This window comes from Eucyclogobius newberryi, unplaced genomic scaffold (assembly GCF_026437365.1).
Source record: "Eucyclogobius newberryi isolate DKJ021-1_F unplaced genomic scaffold, fEucNew1.0.hap1 SCAF_2, whole genome shotgun sequence".
NCBI lineage: Eukaryota > Metazoa > Chordata > Actinopteri > Gobiiformes > Gobiidae > Eucyclogobius > Eucyclogobius newberryi.
Genome location: NW_027315834.1, coordinates 38,349,742 through 38,367,698, shown reverse-complemented (window position 1 = coordinate 38,367,698; position 17,957 = coordinate 38,349,742). Strand labels below are relative to the sequence as shown.

Sequence of the window (17,957 nt, the reverse complement as noted above, 5' to 3'; positions counted from 1 at the left end):
ACCAAAGCAAGTCGGCATCAGAACTAAAAAGGGAGTAATCAGGTGAACGCATCCTTGAAGTCACACCCCCAAAGTTTGTAAGTCTTTCCTTTAAATAGCATTTTGCCAACTCCTTAATGTTCGGCTGCAATATTGTTCTGCTCTGGTATTTTCACCTGCCAAGTCACACAATTTGCTCCGTGCTGGCCTAAAAAGGACTTTTACTTGAAAACAGAGAACTAATAGCACCCGAAAGCGTCTGAAATCTGGCGTGCGCTCTGAAGTTGGCTGCAGGGATGTTCCAGCAGATGGTGTCTATACAATTTGGCAGGGAGAATAAGTCTAGTGCTGCTTTGGTTCTGTTTGCAGTCATTTAGAAACATTTAGGAATGCAAATTACCTGGATGTAATAGTTGAAATGCATACGGCAGGTGTCATGCTTTTCTAATTATTACTTCATTTAGCGGGGATAGCACCTCTGGTAAATTTTTATCGTAGTTTTACATCAGTCTAGTGGCAGTTTGTGAAGTTGAGGAAAAAAAGTTGAAAAATACAGTATGTGGCACCGAGTTCTAAAACGTTCAAATATCCAACTAGTAAGTTAAAAAAAAGTCTAGCAAAAGAAAAAGATGGTTAGGCTCTATCTTGCCTGAAAAAATACTTTATTTCAGCTCAAATCAGAGAACTGCTTTACTGGTGTGACCCAGAGTATGAGGCAATGTTGTGCCAGAGGATCCCTGGGTAAAATCTGTGCTTATGACATGGAAGAAGCTAATCAAAACATATAAATTGAACAAAGATATACAAATCTGACACTGGTTGGCTTATGACCAACGTTGAAAACAGATCGCACTGACCTGAGATTCAAGACTTGGATAACAAAAAGCTTCAGAGGTTTTTACCAGATCTTACCAGAAGAAAATCAAATGAAAAGCTTTAATATGTTGAAGGAATCCTTTGGCTTGGAGATACAGGACATTACAGGTTTGAACAAAAAATGTGTTATTGTAATCAAGAAAATAAAACTAGCAAAAGAATTATCAGCTTCAGACTGATATCTTTATTAAAGCATATTAAATCGGACCTTTTAAGGGGAATAATATCCTGAAAATATATGGATGCATTAAAGACTAGGGACAGCCATTAAATACAATACTAAATAGGAAAAGGAAGGTCATTTTATTTTGACGGCTGAGGAGTGGGAAAAAATATGCACATCACAATGGAGGACCACAGAGTCTCATGTTTGGAGGGAATTTGGTGGAAGAATGTGACCCATTTTTAAATAACATCATGTCAAAGTACCCATTATTCACAGAGACGGGCTGAATGTTGGAGAGGCAGATCAGTACAAGCCTTGAAATAATATTTTTTACGTCCCTGTCAACATGACAGGTACCGATCATTTGGTACCTGTCATGGCTAATTCTGAATCAGTCACAAGGAAAGGAAAACAGAATAACATCATTAATGAAAAATGAACTGTTTTTAACATTTCTCGTTATCATTTAACATCATTTTAACATCAAAACTGGTCACTCAACAATATATATTACTCCCTTGCACAGTTATAACTTTTTAAAAACTGAGGGATTCTATCTCTCTACAGAACTCATGGCAGACTTTGCACTTTAGAGCGATGACAACACCTTTGCTCTCATCATACTCTCGCCAGTCACGGGCACAAAACTTAGCAAGATCATCATGAATCCATTTATTGACAGTGATAGTCTTGAGTGTCCTGCAGCCGCTGGTTTTTGTTTATGTTGGAAAGCGGCAGCGTGCTGTTTATCTGCCTTCCGCCACTGTATAACTACAGCAATAATTGTGGACTGTAGACTGTAATCGCGCGAGCCCGAGTTTGTGCATAGGAAGCGCTTTGGCCATGTTCACCGCGCTGTTTTTGCCAATTAAAAATATATATTACGGCGAAAAATTAGCGTCGGTCATTATGTCCGGAGCCTTGATTTTGGAGTCGGTCAAAACAGATTTTTGCGCCGGTCATTGACCGTGTCCGGCCCGTTATTTCGAGGCTTGTCAGTACCATGTGTTTTAGGCCTGTCCTGTTAAACAAAAGTACTTAGGCCTCAAAACTCCAGCCATGGACATAATAGACGGATATCGTTGTCATGGTATAACTGAGTCCAGCTCACTTATTTATTTTGTTCTTAACATTCTTAAGGTGTCAAAAAAAAAAAAAAAAAAAAAAACTAAACTACATTTAAGTTAAATTCACAGTCTAACCTGTCATATCATGCACTAAAATGTCATGCTGGATACACTATGACATCGTTTGCACTTGGAACATAAAAAAAGGTAAAAGAAATGTCACAATTTAATGTTCAGTTATATTATGATCTTAGATACCAAACTCTGATCATCGTGAGAATTGTTAAACAACAATTATAGTTTTAAAATGCTGATTATAGTTTTAAAATGCTGATTATAGCTTATTGCTTTAGAAATGCAGCAAATGGACAAGTCTTCTGTCGACTGGTCAAAAGTCCAGTTAGTAAGAGTAAGTGACAACTGTAAAAATGCTTTGAATGCTTATGAAAGAGAGGCATCATTTTTCCCCAAAATAAAAAAAGATTTTGTATTTGTAAAGTGTAGAAAACATTTTTATAGTTGAAAAATAAGATATGGTGGTCGCTAGTGGTGCAGTGGTTAAGGGCTAGTTTGAATGTCTCTACCCTCTCTCGTCCCTCATTTCACACAGCAACTGTCATGTCTATTAAAGCCTCAGGCCAGAATAAATAACAGTATGACATATTTGAAACATGTTCCAGAATTCAATCCTCTTATACAGAATCAAACCATTTTTCATCTGATGGAGAAAAGGGCCTTGGATGACATGGTTAGAATAGTCAATGAGGAAGATGACAGTTTGGTTTTGGACTCTAAATCAAGTCATTTGCTTTCAACAAACAACAAAAGTTTTCCTGCTCCATTAAGCCAAATGTCAAAAGCCTCAAATACAATATAAAAACTTTTAAACCCTGGAAGCATCACAAACCTTAATGCGCTGATCATGTCTCAATTGTGCTATTATATAACATGCTGGTCCCAGGAGGGCAAAACAATCCTGTGGAGATTGGAATCCCTTCACAAGCCTTAAAAACCCTGGACCGGAAACCATGACAACATCACCATTGCCATGTGTTACAAAAATACAGGCAGCTAAACTTTGACAATACAAACTACAACTAGCTGCCATTGAATACAGAATCCTAACTAACTCTGCACCTCTGAAGCCCTTTATTCAGCTCACAACTGTAGTGACTTCCAGAGCCACACAGGCTTCCACCAGGGGCCAGTCTGTCATACCAAAACATAAAAAATACATTTGCACAAACAGCCTTCTCCTATAACGCAATAACGCAATAAAGCAGTGGAACAATCTCCCTGCTGAACTAAAAAGTCAATCTAACTATTCAACATTCTTTGTGGCGCTTAAAAACTAGCTTTGGAACACTCAAACTTGTCAGCATTTACAATTAAACATTCTCCCCCTTATAATAAGCCTAATGTAGCGCCCTGTTGCTAAGCGTCTTATGACATGCAACGCCACATGCTGCGGAAATGTGTTTAATATGTAAATATGCAACTGTACTCTCACATGAATAATTCTATTTATTTTTTTTACAGGAGAAATTAACATTCTGTGTGTATGTATATTATGGACTGTTTTAATACTGCGAAGCTAAACTGGTAGGTCACGTATGCTCCTTATGCTTATGTAAATACTTGAGCTGTGCGGCTGTGTGTGAGTGTACGTGGGTCAGAATGTGGACACTGTGAAATGATCTTATTGTTGAATGTGTTTTGTTTGCACTGTATCATTTATTCCTGTCAATCAGGGACTGCAGATGGAAATTAGCTACTTGGCAACAATCTGCTGTGGAACATCTTTGTTTTTTTACGAGCTTAATGTCTCTGTACGTTGTCCCTTCAAATAAAGACTAAAAGAAACTAAACTAATAAAAAGTTCTGTATAAATTGACTCACGTTGCTAATCTATCAATATAGAAACCCTCAGTGGAGCTTTTTGCTCAGTGATATATTCATTATGTATTTTGATGTCTGATAGAGTAAATAGGCATACAATCTTTGAACTGTGTGTTGCAAAACTGGAATTTCCCCATATGTGGACAAATAAAGGTTCTGTTATCTTATCTTATTAGAGCAAACTATTAACATTCTTTGTCATGGCGGGACATACCGGTAGATTGCCACACAGTGTGTTTTAAGTCTCTTCTTATGACTCACTGGCTTTTAACACTGCATACATTGACTGGTCCTATGTGTTTTTTATTTATATTAGTTATTTATTGCTATTTTATTGTTCTGCAATTTTGCTTTAATTCGATTTAACTGCTGTAAGTAAGATCAAATTGAGCACTTATTATACCTTTAGTTGTTTTTGTTTTAGGATTGGGCAACACTTTGGAAGCTGTTTCTGTTTATAAAATGTGCTATTTAAATAAAGTGGATTTGCATTTGGATTGAAACACATTTAACAAAGAGGACCACAAACTGGTCTATGCAGTGAGTCATTCAGAAGATGTATTTAACAGCGCTATCACAGAACAACAAACCTTTGTTCCAGCTTGAAACATCTATTTTAGGTCTGTATAATCAAGCAAACTTTGTGTGACACTATCTTTAGTTTTCTAGTCACTCGTTTTCAAAGTTGGGGGTAACGTGTTACCTGGTTACCTGGTAACACGTTAGAGTACTACTTTTTTAGAGCAACAAGGAACTTAACTCGTTAGTGTTGTGCACCCATGTAATCTAGTACTCCCCACAATAAGTAACCTGTTTTGGTTAGGGCTCATCTCCTCATCCCAGAGCATGCGCACTACGCAACTAGTGAGTCTTGTCTCACGCCAAAGAGAAATAATCTTTCAGATGCACATAGCTGAGGAGTAAATGTAGGGTAACAGCAATGTGGTGGCTTTATTTTAAATAAACTACAGTGTTAAAACTGTGTTCTGTTGTGCGTCGCTGCTCTTGCTAATTCGCTCATTTTGTTTTTCATTGCTTGAGGACAGGCCAAAACTGTTCATTTTGACATATTTTGCAGCTCTAAACTTTCTCATAATCGGGCTATGATGGATGTGTCAGCGTTTACACTTTGCAAACAGTTCAGGGGTCTCTCACAAAGGATTACACCTTCAAACAATTTCCTTATCGCCAAAGCTCAATCTAACCTATTAAAATTTGGCTCCTGAACAATACCTTCCCTTTCAGCAGCAGCCAAGCCTAAAGACAACCTCAATGACATCGGGAACCCAAGGGACTCTTTCAACCAAGTACCAAATCATGCGTTGTTTTTTCATCCTCCATTCCTCATTCTTCCTCTCTCCATCTGTCTTTTGAGAAAGGGGGATGAGATGGATGAGGCGGGCAGAGGAGACGGGAAGGTCATTTGAAGTCCACTCATCCGGACGAAGGGTAGAATAAAGAAACGCGGCGAGAGACGGAGATCTGATGATTTATGTTGTCGTTTGTGTGACCGCTTTGAGACAGCCCCTGCTCCGCGCGCCCGTGCACTCAGCGCCACCACATCGCTCCATTTCATCTGGATGAGTGGACTTCATCAGGGCGTCTCATTCACCTCCCGCAAGTGATTCAGGCAAAGGTGGAGAAAGGACAGTGGAAGGAAAGTGAAAGGAATAACTTATGAGATGAGTCTTGACTTAGATCAGGGGTGTCCAAACCTTTTTCACCAAGGGCCGCTTTTTGACGCTTAAACGGGGCAGAGGGCCACAAACAACTTGACAATGTCGAATTTGTTAAATGACAAAGTGAATCATTCAAAATTTTGCATTTGACGTAATTGCGATGAGCCTCCACACCTTTAATTATACCTGGAACATTAATATTAGGTTGGTATAACATCCATATGCCAGAATTTTTCCCAATTTCACAGTAAAAAGTACTACTTTTTGTTGTTTGGGCCGACATAGCAGGAAGCTTGAGGGCCAAAAAAAATTGGTCTGAGGGCCACATTTGGCCCCCGGGCCCAAGTTTGGACATGCCTGGATTAGATCATTTGGTGTCACCGGGAACGTAAGATGACAATGTGCGGAAAAAGTGATTGTGAACTTTTCTAACTCCTTTGAGTGGGCTCGCCTCACCGCAGACCTGACACGTAACTTGTTTGTTTCCAAATGTGTCTGACTCTAACTTAAAATCATCAATCTTTCCAGTTCACCTTATTCTAGAAGTTGCCGCGGGCGCCGCCATGAACTGTGTCCCTCTTTCCGCTTGCATAAGTTTACACACAATAGAGCTGCCGATCTCCACAGAAAATAAGTTCCACACAAAAACAACGCTGTTTTCAAGCCTCCCGGAGAAACGGTGCAGTTTTGACTTGAACACTGAACATTTTGCACAAATCAACCTACTTTATATCATATTTTAGCCGTCAGACTTTCCCCTTGTTCTCCACTGAAGTGAACACAATTCCCGCTCAACAAGAAATGCCAAAATGGAAGTGCCGATCCGCAGCAAAAAGAGGTAAAAGTGGGCGAAATAAGGCGAAGAGTAGAACCAACATCCGATCATATGACAAGACAGGACACAATCAGCTCAAATCGGCCTCTGCAAGTGTTGAACGGAGCTGATCTTCAAAGTTTGTCAGCTTTTGTAGCGAAAGCAGTTAAGAAAGTTTAATTGGTCTAAATGAATTAAACTGTACAAACTTAAAAAAGGACATTAAAAGGCTGTATCATATTTTGTTCATTTAATAAGGTAAAATGTGTTTATTTTAAAAGCATGAAGTAAGGTTAGTGCGCTGTTAACATGCTAATTGTTGTTAGCTTTTAGCCGTGGCATCAAAACTCTGCTCTGGCTTCTGAAAGTTGTGTAAAGAAATTAAAATCAACTCATAAAATCAACTCATAAGCCCATAAATGAACTCATCTCGGTGAATAATTGGAAGGAATGCATTAGTAAAGTTCTGTTTTCCATGTTTTCAGACAGTAACAATAAGGTAAAGCGCTTTAAAGCAAATGCATAGACACACAAATTCACCCACAGACAAAATATGAGCACGTTTTAAAAGCACAAGCAGAGAGGAACTCCCACGTGACCAGATTCTTTCTCAGACTGAAACCACAGTTGTGTTTTTCATAGCTGTCTAAAAATGACGGATACTTCTAATATGAGCTTATCTATTTTTGATTGGCAGAGCTGATTGAATTCCATTTAGAGCCGCTGCTGCGCTGTCCTCTGTTCTCAAACCTCCCTCGGTGGATAATCTGGTGCCGTGAAAGCCGCTTGATGAAATAAATTTGGCCAGATCATTCAAGATAGCGCCGCACAAACTGATCTATTAGCCCCCACAGCAAAAACACACTCAACCCAAATGGCCGTCAGCGCTACAGCTCCATGGTTAGAGGCAGAAACATAATATTTACTATGGAAATGATTGGAGCTGGTGGGTGTGATGGAAGGTTGACAAAATTGACTCTGGTGCTTCAGCTGTTTAGAATGCAAACAGAGGCTCTCCTTCTCTTCCAGGCAGTCAAGTGGCTACATTAGAATTGGCCAATTATCTTCATTTAGGGTCAGTGAGTTAGGGACCAGCAGAGAAATTCTGAAAAATCTTTTTGAATACAAAATTATCCTTTATTATTAAATGATATAAAATAGCAGGGTTTAGTCAGATTATAGATGCAGTGGCATCAGAGGGAACACCCACTCAGGGAAGGTTTGAACACATCTGTGGGGTGAAACAAACCATTCATTTTAGGGCTGATTCACACTTAAGTCCACACTTAACTGTTCTAATAATTCCGTTTGCTCCCCAGACTTTTGCTTTCACACTAGCTCCCTTAAATCCGGATTATCAGATAGCTCTACCGTCGTCATGACAACAAGAGGGTGTCTTGTGTGCGCGGAGCAAAATAAAATTAATATAATTGTTTTTCCTTATCTTGGGAGTAAGGCGAGGATTTTGAGATGGTGAGTGGCTAAAAAAACAGATCAACCGGAAAAGTGATCAATCAGGAGCAGCGTTTGGCGGGTGTAAAAATGAACTAAAATGTCAGCGGTTTAGTTCTTAACGCAGTTTTAGGGTTAGGGTTAGGCTAACCCTACTTGTATTCTCTCTCTTTCTAAAACAAATGTACAGATAGCAGTGGATTATATGGATAAACATCATTATTGGCTTCTCGTTGTGACAAAATGTGAGTTCATGGAGTTCATCGAGTTCATGGAGTTCATTCTAAAAAAGAGCCAAACAATACAGCCATCTACTACATAATAAGTACCTAGCGGTTCATCCTTTACTAAGTGTTTGTTATGTTCTGATATCAGAGTGCGTTAGGTTCATGGGTCAATTTGATCTCTGTTTTCACTTGTGGCTTTGAGCTCTGAGAATAGCCAATAAAAAGTAACTCTGATTGCGTTTGTTGATTTAAAGGCCAAATAAGGTTAATCTTTTATTTGAACAAGCAGATTTGTTTGTAGTTAATTGATACGTGATGAAAGCGAGAGCTCCGCTGGGCCAAAGCGAAAGTTCAGGCCCGTTTCTCCTCACGCTTAAGCTCTGTCTTTCTCATGTTCGCTGGTCTGTACGGTCCCACTCCCAACAGGACTAGAACTTGGTCAGGACTGAGACCACCTCTTTTTCCCGGACCATGGGCAGCAGGAGCATTCACACCTGGACTTTGGACCAAACCAAACAGGAAAGTCTTAAGTCCAGACCACAGAGTGCCAGTGTGAAAGCCCCTTTAATATAGACGAGCAGCTATGGACTTTAGGATACATATTGTGTCAAATACAGAAAGAAATACCTGGAGAAGGATTATATAGTCCAAATTTGTGAAAAAAAAAAAAAAAAAGAATGCAAACGAGAGAAAAGCAAAGATCTGTTCACTTTTCTGCCTCCGTTTAGAGTCATTACACCGTACAGGAGGTTCAGCCATACCTGGTGATCTGAAGGTCCAGGCCTCGTCATCATCAAAGTGCGTGTCCCCGGCAGTGAACCTCTCTCCGGGGAAGAAGGCGTGGGCCACCGTGCCTCCAGGTCCGTCGAAGGGGAAGCCGTCGTTATGGTCGTCTTTAGTGAAGTCGATCTGGATGTCTGCGTCGCTGCCTGCCACCTCATGGAAGTTCAGAGGGGCGATGTCACTCCACACCTTCAGGGCGTAGTACATGAGCGCTCGCACTGTGTCTCTGCCCAGCAGACCAGCCGAGTCCTTAGGGAACGTCCTCACCCTGCAGGGGAGAGGGAAGAGTAGATTCAAGATGAAACAAAGACAATTACAAGACAAAGGTCAAATTGAGTTATATTTGGTAAAGCGTCCCATGTAGGAATGGAAAATATATAGACTTTTAGATGATATTGTGAATGTTGAGTATATGAAAATGTTGAAAATAGAGTATATAATTTATAGGAAAAATGCTACACATAGAGCAAATTAAAAATAAAATTCAAAAGTTATGTTGCAAACTTTCAAAGAAGGGAATATGGTGATTAATTTGACAGATATTTCCCATTTGTCTGAAAACTAAAGCTCAACTAATATGTTTAAGGATTATGTTTATGGATTGAGATAATATCGTCGAATATCCTTATAGTGATCGTAATATCACAATACATAGGTTCCCAAAACCCCACGAATGACCTGCCGTATCCATAAATATTCATGGAATGGATTATTATTATGATTATTTTTTTCATCTTGACATCCCTATATCCACACAACTCATGTTTTAAAAGTTTGTGCTCAAATATCCTCCACGTAGCAGAATTTAAATTCCTTTGCTGGCATTCTTAATTTATATTCTATAAACATATACTCCAGGAAATATAAAGGCTGATGTTTTTTTTTAAGTTGTTTATAAAGTCAGAATATTTCATAGTACTCAAACTTCAACTTGAAATCTCCCCATGATATGGAATTTTATGTCGGCATCTGCTTCAGGTAATTGACTATTTTTCAAGGACAAGCAATTTTTCTTTCCATTTTACACATTAAGTGCACATAATAAAGTAAGCTGATAAAAATAAGCCTTCTTGAATATATAGTGCAGTAAAATGATATAGCCTATAATATAATGTACATGCAGTCCAACTCGCTACAGTCCTCAGACGAACACAAACTTCCAGGAGTAGTTTCTGTAAAACCATAAATAACTTTTATGATTTGCAAGCCATATTGTAATACCAGAAAGTCCACACACCAATGACCACATTTCCAATAATACCTTTGACTAAGCTTGTTCCTCCTCCAGGAATACTGCTGTCACCCCAGTTGAAATATTCCTGTTTGCATGCTTGCTGTGATTCCATCTGTTTTTATGCCTCATGCACTGGTCCCCACACATATACAATGATAAAAAGTAGATACGATATGCTTTTTGTAGATTATGGTCTGCTTTCTCCTTACAAACCTGCCCCGACAGTCAATTTTCCCCTGTCCGCGCATCACTCTTCCATCTGCAGCGCTCACATATCAGCAGCAGCCGAGGCTCAAGCTAAGTCTGTTCTTGCCTTCAATTGTCACATATTCTGCGGATCTTTAAGGCAATGCCCGATATCTGTATTTCCATATATCAACATGCGAATCGAAATGATCAGCGAACAACAGGTTTTGAAGTGAGTTGACGGAATAGCACTTATTTGCAAGTGGACTGTGGCAAAACTATAAAAAACGCTTGATAAAACCAGAGCGGTCTATTATGTGTTACACTTTCAACCAATGCATATAAATCCAAGGCCGTTTCATGTTCAGTACCTGATACCTACATAAAAAATACCTTGCGCTTTTCCATATTTAATTTGATTTGTGGCTATAGTAGACATTGAAGGTTACCATTGAGGTATATAGTGAATATTTTTATTCACTCTTATTTATTAAAGGTCAAACCCACGCATCCATAATGCACCAGGAAATGATAAATAAATAAAGGACATGATGATTGTATTGTTATTGGCCGGTAACCTTGCTCTAGAGTAACTGAATCTATAATGGAACACTCCTGAATGAGGGATTACAGTGATCCCTCGCTATATCGCAGTTCACTTTTCGCGGTCTCGCTGCTTCGTGGATTTTCATCATGCATTGTGTTCTGCATTCTGATTGGCTAAACAGTCCCTCCGCGTCTTCTCTACCTGTGTGTCAATAACGTTATGGATTAATATGTACAAGTACGTTAAACCGCTTGCCAAATTGAAGTTTGCGAGGCCGGTGAGAGCGGCGTGTGAGAGGCCGGTGAGAGCGGCGTGTGAGAGGCCGGTGAGAGCGGCGTGTGAGAGGCCGGTGAGAGCGGCGTGTGAGAGGCCGGTGAGAGCGGCGTGTGAGAGGCCGGTGAGAGCGGCGTGTGAGAGGCCGGTGAGAGCGGCGTGTGAGAGGCCGGTGAGAGCGGCGCGTGTGAGAGGCCGGTGAGAGCGGCGTGTGAGAGGCCGGTGAGAGCGGCGTGTGAGAGGCCGGTGAGAGCGGCGTGTTAGAGGCCGGTGAGAGCGGCGTGTGTGAGAGGCCGGTGAGAGCGGCGTGTGAGAGGCCGGTGAGAGCGGCGTGTGAGATCCCGGTGAGAGCGGCGCGTGTGAGAGGCCGGTGAGAGCGGCGCGTGTGAGATCCCGGTGAGAGCGGCGTGGCGTGTGAGAGGCCGGTGAGAGCGGCGTGTGAGAGGCCAGTGAGAGCGGCGTGTGAGAGGCCGGTGAGAGCGGCGCATGTGAGAGGCCGGTGAGAGCGGCGCGTGTGAGAGATCCCGGTGAGAGCGGCGTGTGAGAGGCGTGTGAGAGCGGCGTGTGAGAGGCCGGTGAGATCGGCGCGTGTGAGATCCCGGTGAGAGCGGCGTGTGTGAGATCCCGGTGAGAGTGGCGTGTGAGAGGCCGGTGAGAGCGGCGCGTGTGAGAGGCGGGTGAGAGCGGCGTGTGAGAGGCGTGTGAGAGGCGGGTGAGAGAGGCGTGTGAGAGGCCGGTGAGATCGGCGCATGTGAGATCCCGGTGAGAGCGGCGTGTGTGAGATCCCGGTGAGAGTGGCGTGTGAGAGGCCGGTGAGAGCGGCGCGTGTGAGAGGCGGGTGAGAGCGGCGTGTGAGAGGCCGGTGAGAGCGGCGTGTGAGAGGCCGGTGAGAGCGGCGCTTGTGAGAGCTCCGGGAGAGGCCGGTGAGAGCGGCGTGTGAGAGGCCGGTGAGAGCGGCGCATGTGAGAGGCCGGTGAGAGCGGCGTGTGAGAGGCCGGTGAGAGCGGCGTGTGAGAGGCCGGTGAGAGCGGCGTGTGAGAGGCCGGTGAGAGCGGCGCGTGTGAGATCCCGGTGAGAGCGGCGTGTGTGAGATCCCGGTGAGAGCGGCGTGTGAGATCCCGGTGAGAGCGGCGTGTGAGAGGCCGGTGAGAGCGGCGTGTGAGAGGCCGGTGAGAGCGGCGCATGTGAGAGGCCGGTGAGAGCGGCGTGTGTGAGAGGCCGGTGAGAGCGGCGTGTGTGAGATCCCGGTGAGAGCGGCGCGTGTGAGAGCCCGGTGAGAGCGGCGTGTGAGAGGCCGGTGAGAGCGGCGTGTGAGAGGCCGGTGAGAGCGGCGTGTGAGAGGCCGGTGAGAGCGGCGTGTGTGAGAGGCCGGTGAGAGCGGCGCGTGTGAGATCCCGGTGAGAGCGGCGTGTGAGAGGCCGGTGAGAGCGGCGTGTGTGAGAGGCCGGTGAGAGCGGCGTGTGAGAGGCCGGTGAGAGCGGCGTGTGAGAGGCCGGTGAGAGCGGCGCGTGTGAGAGGCCGGTGAGAGCGGCGTGTGTGAGAGGCCGGTGAGAGCGGCGTGTGAGAGGCGTGTGAGAGCGGCGCGTGTGAGATCCCGGTGAGAGCGGCGTGTGTGAGATCCCGGTGAGAGCGGCGCGTGTGAGAGAAGGGTGAGAGCGGCGTGTGAGAGGCCGGTGAGAGCGGCGTGTGAGAGGCCGGTGAGAGCGGCGTGTGAGAGGCCGGTGAGAGCGGCGTGTGAGAGGTCGGTGAGCGGCGTGTGTGAGAGGCCGGTGAGAGCGGCGTGTGAGAGGCCGGTGAGAGCGGCGCGTGTGAGAGGCCGGTGAGAGCGGCGTGTGAGAGGCCGGTGAGAGCGGCGTGTGAGAGGCCGGTGAGAGCGGCGTGTGAGAGGCGTGTGAGAGCGGCGTGTGAGAGGCCGGTGAGAGCGGCGCGTGTGAGAGGCCGGTGAGAGCGGCGTGTGTGAGATCCCGGTGAGAGCGGCGCGTGTGAGAGGCCGGTGAGAGCGGCGTGTGAGAGGCCGGTGAGAGCGGCGTGTGTGAGAGGCCGGTGAGAGCGGCGTGTGTGAGAGGCCGGTGAGAGCGGCGTGTGAGAGGCCGGTGAGAGCGGCGCGTGTGAGAGGCCGGTGAGAGCGGCGTGTGAGAGGCCGGTGAGAGCGGCGTGTGAGAGGCCGGTGAGAGCGGCGTGTGAGAGGCCGGTGAGAGCGGCGTGTGAGAGGCCGGTGAGAGCGGCGTGTGAGAGGCCGGTGAGAGCGGCGCGTGTGAGAGGCCGGTGAGAGCGGCGCGTGTGAGAGGCCGGTGAGAGCGGCGTGTGAGAGGCCGGTGAGAGCGGCGTGTGAGAGGCCGGTGAGAGCGGCGCGTGTGAGATCCCGGTGAGAGCGGCGTGTGTGAGATCCCGGTGAGAGCGGCGTGTGTGAGATCCCGGTGAGAGCGGCGCGTGTGAGAGGCCGGTGAGAGCGGCGCGTGTGAGAGGCGGGTGAGAGCGGCGTGAGAGGCCGGTGAGAGCGGCGTGTGAGAGGCCGGTGAGAGCGGCGTGTGAGAGGCCGGTGAGAGCGGCGTGTGTGAGGCCGGTGAGAGCGGCGTGTGAGAGGCCGGTGAGAGCGGCGTGTGAGAGGCCGGTGAGAGCGGCGTGTGAGAGGCCGGTGAGAGCGGCGCATGTGAGAGAGGCCGGTGAGAGCGGCGCGTGTGAGAGGCCGGTGAGAGCGGCGTGTGAGAGGCGTGTGAGAGCGGCGTGTGAGAGGCGGGTGAGAGAGGCGTGTGAGAGGCCGGTGAGATCGGCGCGTGTGAGATCCCGGTGAGAGCGGCGTGTGTGAGATCCCGGTGAGAGCGGCGTGTGTGAGATCCCGGTGAGAGCGGCGTGTGAGAGGCCGGTGAGAGCGGCGCGTGTGAGAGGCGGGTGAGAGCGGCGTGTGAGAGGCCGGTGAGAGCGGCGTGTGAGAGGCCGGTGAGAGCGGCGTGTGAGAGGCCGGTGAGAGCGGCGTGTGAGAGGCCGGTGAGAGCGGCGTGTGAGAGGCCGGTGAGAGCGGCGCTTGTGAGAGCTCCGGGAGAGGCCGGTGAGAGCGGCGCGTGTGAGAGGCCGGTGAGAGCGGCGTGTGAGAGGCCGGTGAGAGCGGCGCGTGTGAGAGGCCGGTGAGAGCGGCGTGTGTGAGAGGCCGGTGAGAGCGGCGTGTGTGAGATCCCGGTGAGAGCGGCGCGTGTGAGAGCCCGGTGAGAGCGGCGTGTGAGAGGCCGGTGAGAGCGGCGTGTGAGAGGCCGGTGAGAGCGGCGTGTGAGAGGCCGGTGAGAGCGGCGTGTGTGAGAGGCCGGTGAGAGCGGCGTGTGAGAGGCCGGTGAGAGCGGCGTGTGAGAGGCCGGTGAGAGCGGCGTGTGTGAGAGGCCGGTGAGAGCGGCGTGTGTGAGAGGCCGGTGAGAGCGGCGTGTGAGAGGCCGGTGAGAGCGGCGTGTGTGAGAGGCCGGTGAGAGCGGCGTGTGTGAGAGGCCGGTGAGAGCGGCGTGTGAGAGGCGTGTGAGAGCGGCGTGTGAGAGGCCGGTGAGAGCGGCGCGTGTGAGATCCCGGTGAGAGCGGCGTGTGTGAGATCCCGGTGAGAGCGGCGTGTGTGAGATCCCGGTGAGAGCGGCGCGTGTGAGAGGCGGGTGAGAGCGGCGTGTGAGAGGCCGGTGAGAGCGGCGTGTGAGAGGCCGGTGAGAGCGGCGTGTGAGAGGCCGGTGAGAGCGGCGTGTTAGAGGCCGGTGAGAGCGGCGTGTGAGAGGCCGGTGAGAGCGGCGTGTGAGAGGCCGGTGAGAGCGGCGCTTGTGAGAGGCCGGTGAGAGGGGCGTGTGAGAGGCCGGTGAGAGCGGCGCGTGTGAGAGGCCGGTGAGAGCGGCGTGTGTGAGATCCCGGTGAGAGCGGCGCGTGTGAGAGCCCGGTGAGAGCGGCGTGTGAGAGGCCGGTGAGAGCGGCGTGTGAGAGGCCGGTGAGAGCGGCGTGTGAGAGGCCGGTGAGAGCGGCGTGTGAGAGGCCGGTGAGAGCGGCGCTTGTGAGAGCTCCGGGAGAGGCCGGTGAGAGCGGCGCGTGTGAGAGGCCGGTGAGAGCGGCGTGTGAGAGGCCGGTGAGAGCGGCGCGTGTGAGAGGCCGGTGAGAGCGGCGTGTGTGAGAGGCCGGTGAGAGCGGCGTGTGTGAGATCCCGGTGAGAGCGGCGCGTGTGAGAGCCCGGTGAGAGCGGCGTGTGAGAGGCCGGTGAGAGCGGCGTGTGAGAGGCCGGTGAGAGCGGCGTGTGAGAGGCCGGTGAGAGCGGCGTGTGTGAGAGGCCGGTGAGAGCGGCGTGTGAGAGGCCGGTGAGAGCGGCGTGTGAGAGGCCGGTGAGAGCGGCGTGTGTGAGAGGCCGGTGAGAGCGGCGTGTGTGAGAGGCCGGTGAGAGCGGCGTGTGAGAGGCCGGTGAGAGCGGCGTGTGTGAGAGGCCGGTGAGAGCGGCGTGTGAGAGGCGTGTGAGAGCGGCGTGTGAGAGGCCGGTGAGAGCGGCGCGTGTGAGATCCCGGTGAGAGCGGCGCGTGTGAGATCCCGGTGAGAGCGGCGTGTGTGAGATCCCGGTGAGAGCGGCGCGTGTGAGAGGCGGGTGAGAGCGGCGTGTGAGAGGCCGGTGAGAGCGGCGTGTGAGAGGCCGGTGAGAGCGGCGTGTGAGAGGCCGGTGAGAGCGGCGTGTTAGAGGCCGGTGAGAGCGGCGTGTTAGAGGCCGGTGAGAGCGGCGTGTGAGAGGCCGGTGAGAGCGGCGTGTGAGAGGCCGGTGAGAGCGGCGCTTGTGAGAGGCCGCTGAGAGGGGCGTGTGAGAGGCCGGTGAGAGCGGCGCGTGTGAGAGGCCGGTGAGAGCGGCGTGTGTGAGATCCCGGTGAGAGCGGCGCGTGTGAGAGCCCGGTGAGAGCGGCGTGTGAGAGGCCGGTGAGAGCGGCGTGTGAGAGGCCGGTGAGAGCGGCGTGTGAGAGGCCGGTGAGAGCGGCGTGTGTGAGAGGCCGGTGAGAGGGGCGTGTGAGAGGCCGGTGAGAGCGGCGCGTGTGAGAGGCCGGTGAGAGCGGCGCGTGTGAGAGGCCGGTGAGAGCGGCGTGTGTGAGATCCCGGTGAGAGCGGCGCGTGTGAGAGCCCGGTGAGAGCGGCGTGTGAGAGGCCGGTGAGAGCGGCGTGTGAGAGGCCGGTGAGAGCGGCGTGTGAGAGGCCGGTGAGAGCGGCGTGTGAGAGGCCGGTGAGAGCGGCGTGTGTGAGAGGCCGGTGAGAGCGGCGCGTGTGAGAGGCCGGTGAGAGCGGCGTGTGAGAGGCCGGTGAGAGCGGCGTGTGTGAGAGGCCGGTGAGAGCGGCGTGTGAGAGGCCGGTGAGAGCGGCGTGTGAGAGGCCGGTGAGAGCGGCGTGTGAGAGGCCGGTGAGAGCGGCGCGTGTGAGAGGCCGGTGAGAGCGGCGTGTGTGAGAGGCCGGTGAGAGCGGCGTGTGAGAGGCGTGTGAGAGTGGCGCGTGTGAGATCCCGGTGAGAGCGGCGTGTGTGAGATCCCGGTGAGAGCGGCGTGTGTGAGATCCCGGTGAGAGCGGCGCGTGTGAGAGGCGGGTGAGAGCGGCGTGTGAGAGGCCGGTGAGAGCGGCGTGTGAGAGGCCGGTGAGAGCGGCGTGTGAGAGGCCGGTGAGAGCGGCGTGTGAGAGGCCGGTGAGAGCGGCGTGTGAGAGGTCGGTGAGAGCGGCGTGTGTGAGAGGCCGGTGAGAGCGGCGTGTGAGAGGCCGGTGAGAGCGGCGCGTGTGAGAGGCCGGTGAGAGCGGCGTGTGAGAGGCCGGTGAGAGCGGCGTGTGAGAGGCCGGTGAGAGCGGCGTGTGAGAGGCCGGTGAGAGCGGCGTGTGAGAGGCCGGTGAGAGCGGCGCGTGTGAGAGGCCGGTGAGAGCGGCGTGTGTGAGAGGCCGGTGAGAGCGGCGTGTGAGAGGCGTGTGAGAGCGGCGCGTGTGAGATCCCGGTGAGAGCGGCGTGTGTGAGATCCCGGTGAGAGCGGCGTGTGTGAGATCCCGGTGAGAGCGGCGCGTGTGAGAGGCGGGTGAGAGCGGCGTGTGAGAGGCCGGTGAGAGCGGCGTGTGAGAGGCCGGTGAGAGCGGCGTGTGAGAGGCCGGTGAGAGCGGCGTGTGAGAGGTCGGTGAGAGCGGCGTGTGTGAGAGGCCGGTGAGAGCGGCGTGTGAGAGGCCGGTGAGAGCGGCGTGTGAGAGGCCGGTGAGAGCGGCGCGTGTGAGAGGCCGGTGAGAGCGGCGCGTGTGAGAGGCCGGTGAGAGCGGCGTGTGTGAGATCCCGGTGAGAGCGGCGCGTGTGAGAGGCCGGTGAGAGCGGCGTGTGAGAGGCCGGTGAGAGCGGCGTGTGAGAGGCCGGTGAGAGCGGCGCGTGTGAGAGGCCGGTGAGAGCGGCGTGTGTGAGAGGCCGGTGAGAGCGGCGTGTGAGAGGCCGGTGAGAGCGGCGCGTGTGAGAGGCCGGTGAGAGCGGCGTGTGAGAGGCCGGTGAGAGCGGCGTGTGAGAGGCCGGTGAGAGCGGCGTGTGAGAGGCCGGTGAGAGCGGCGTGTGAGAGGCCGGTGAGAGCGGCGTGTGAGAGGCCGGTGAGAGCGGCGCGTGTGAGAGGCCGGTGAGAGCGGCGCGTGTGAGAGGCCGGTGAGAGCGGCGTGTGAGAGGCGTGTGAGAGCGGCGTGTGAGAGGCCGGTGAGAGCGGCGCGTGTGAGATCCCGGTGAGAGCGGCGTGTGTGAGATCCCGGTGAGAGCGGCGTGTGTGAGATCCCGGTGAGAGCGGCGCGTGTGAGAGGC

General features: G+C 50.8%; 1 protein-coding gene across 1 annotated transcript in view; it reads right to left on the bottom strand.

Annotated features, from left to right (window-relative positions):
* Positions 1–17,957, bottom strand: part of LOC140368289 (matrix metalloproteinase-17-like) — a 161,762-nt gene that overhangs the window by 55,703 nt on the left and 88,102 nt on the right. The window contains exon 4 of the mRNA XM_072455259.1: positions 8,921–9,210. Within this exon, the coding sequence (XP_072311360.1) occupies positions 8,921–9,210 (290 nt within the window). The remainder of the gene's footprint in view (positions 1–8,920; positions 9,211–17,957) is intronic.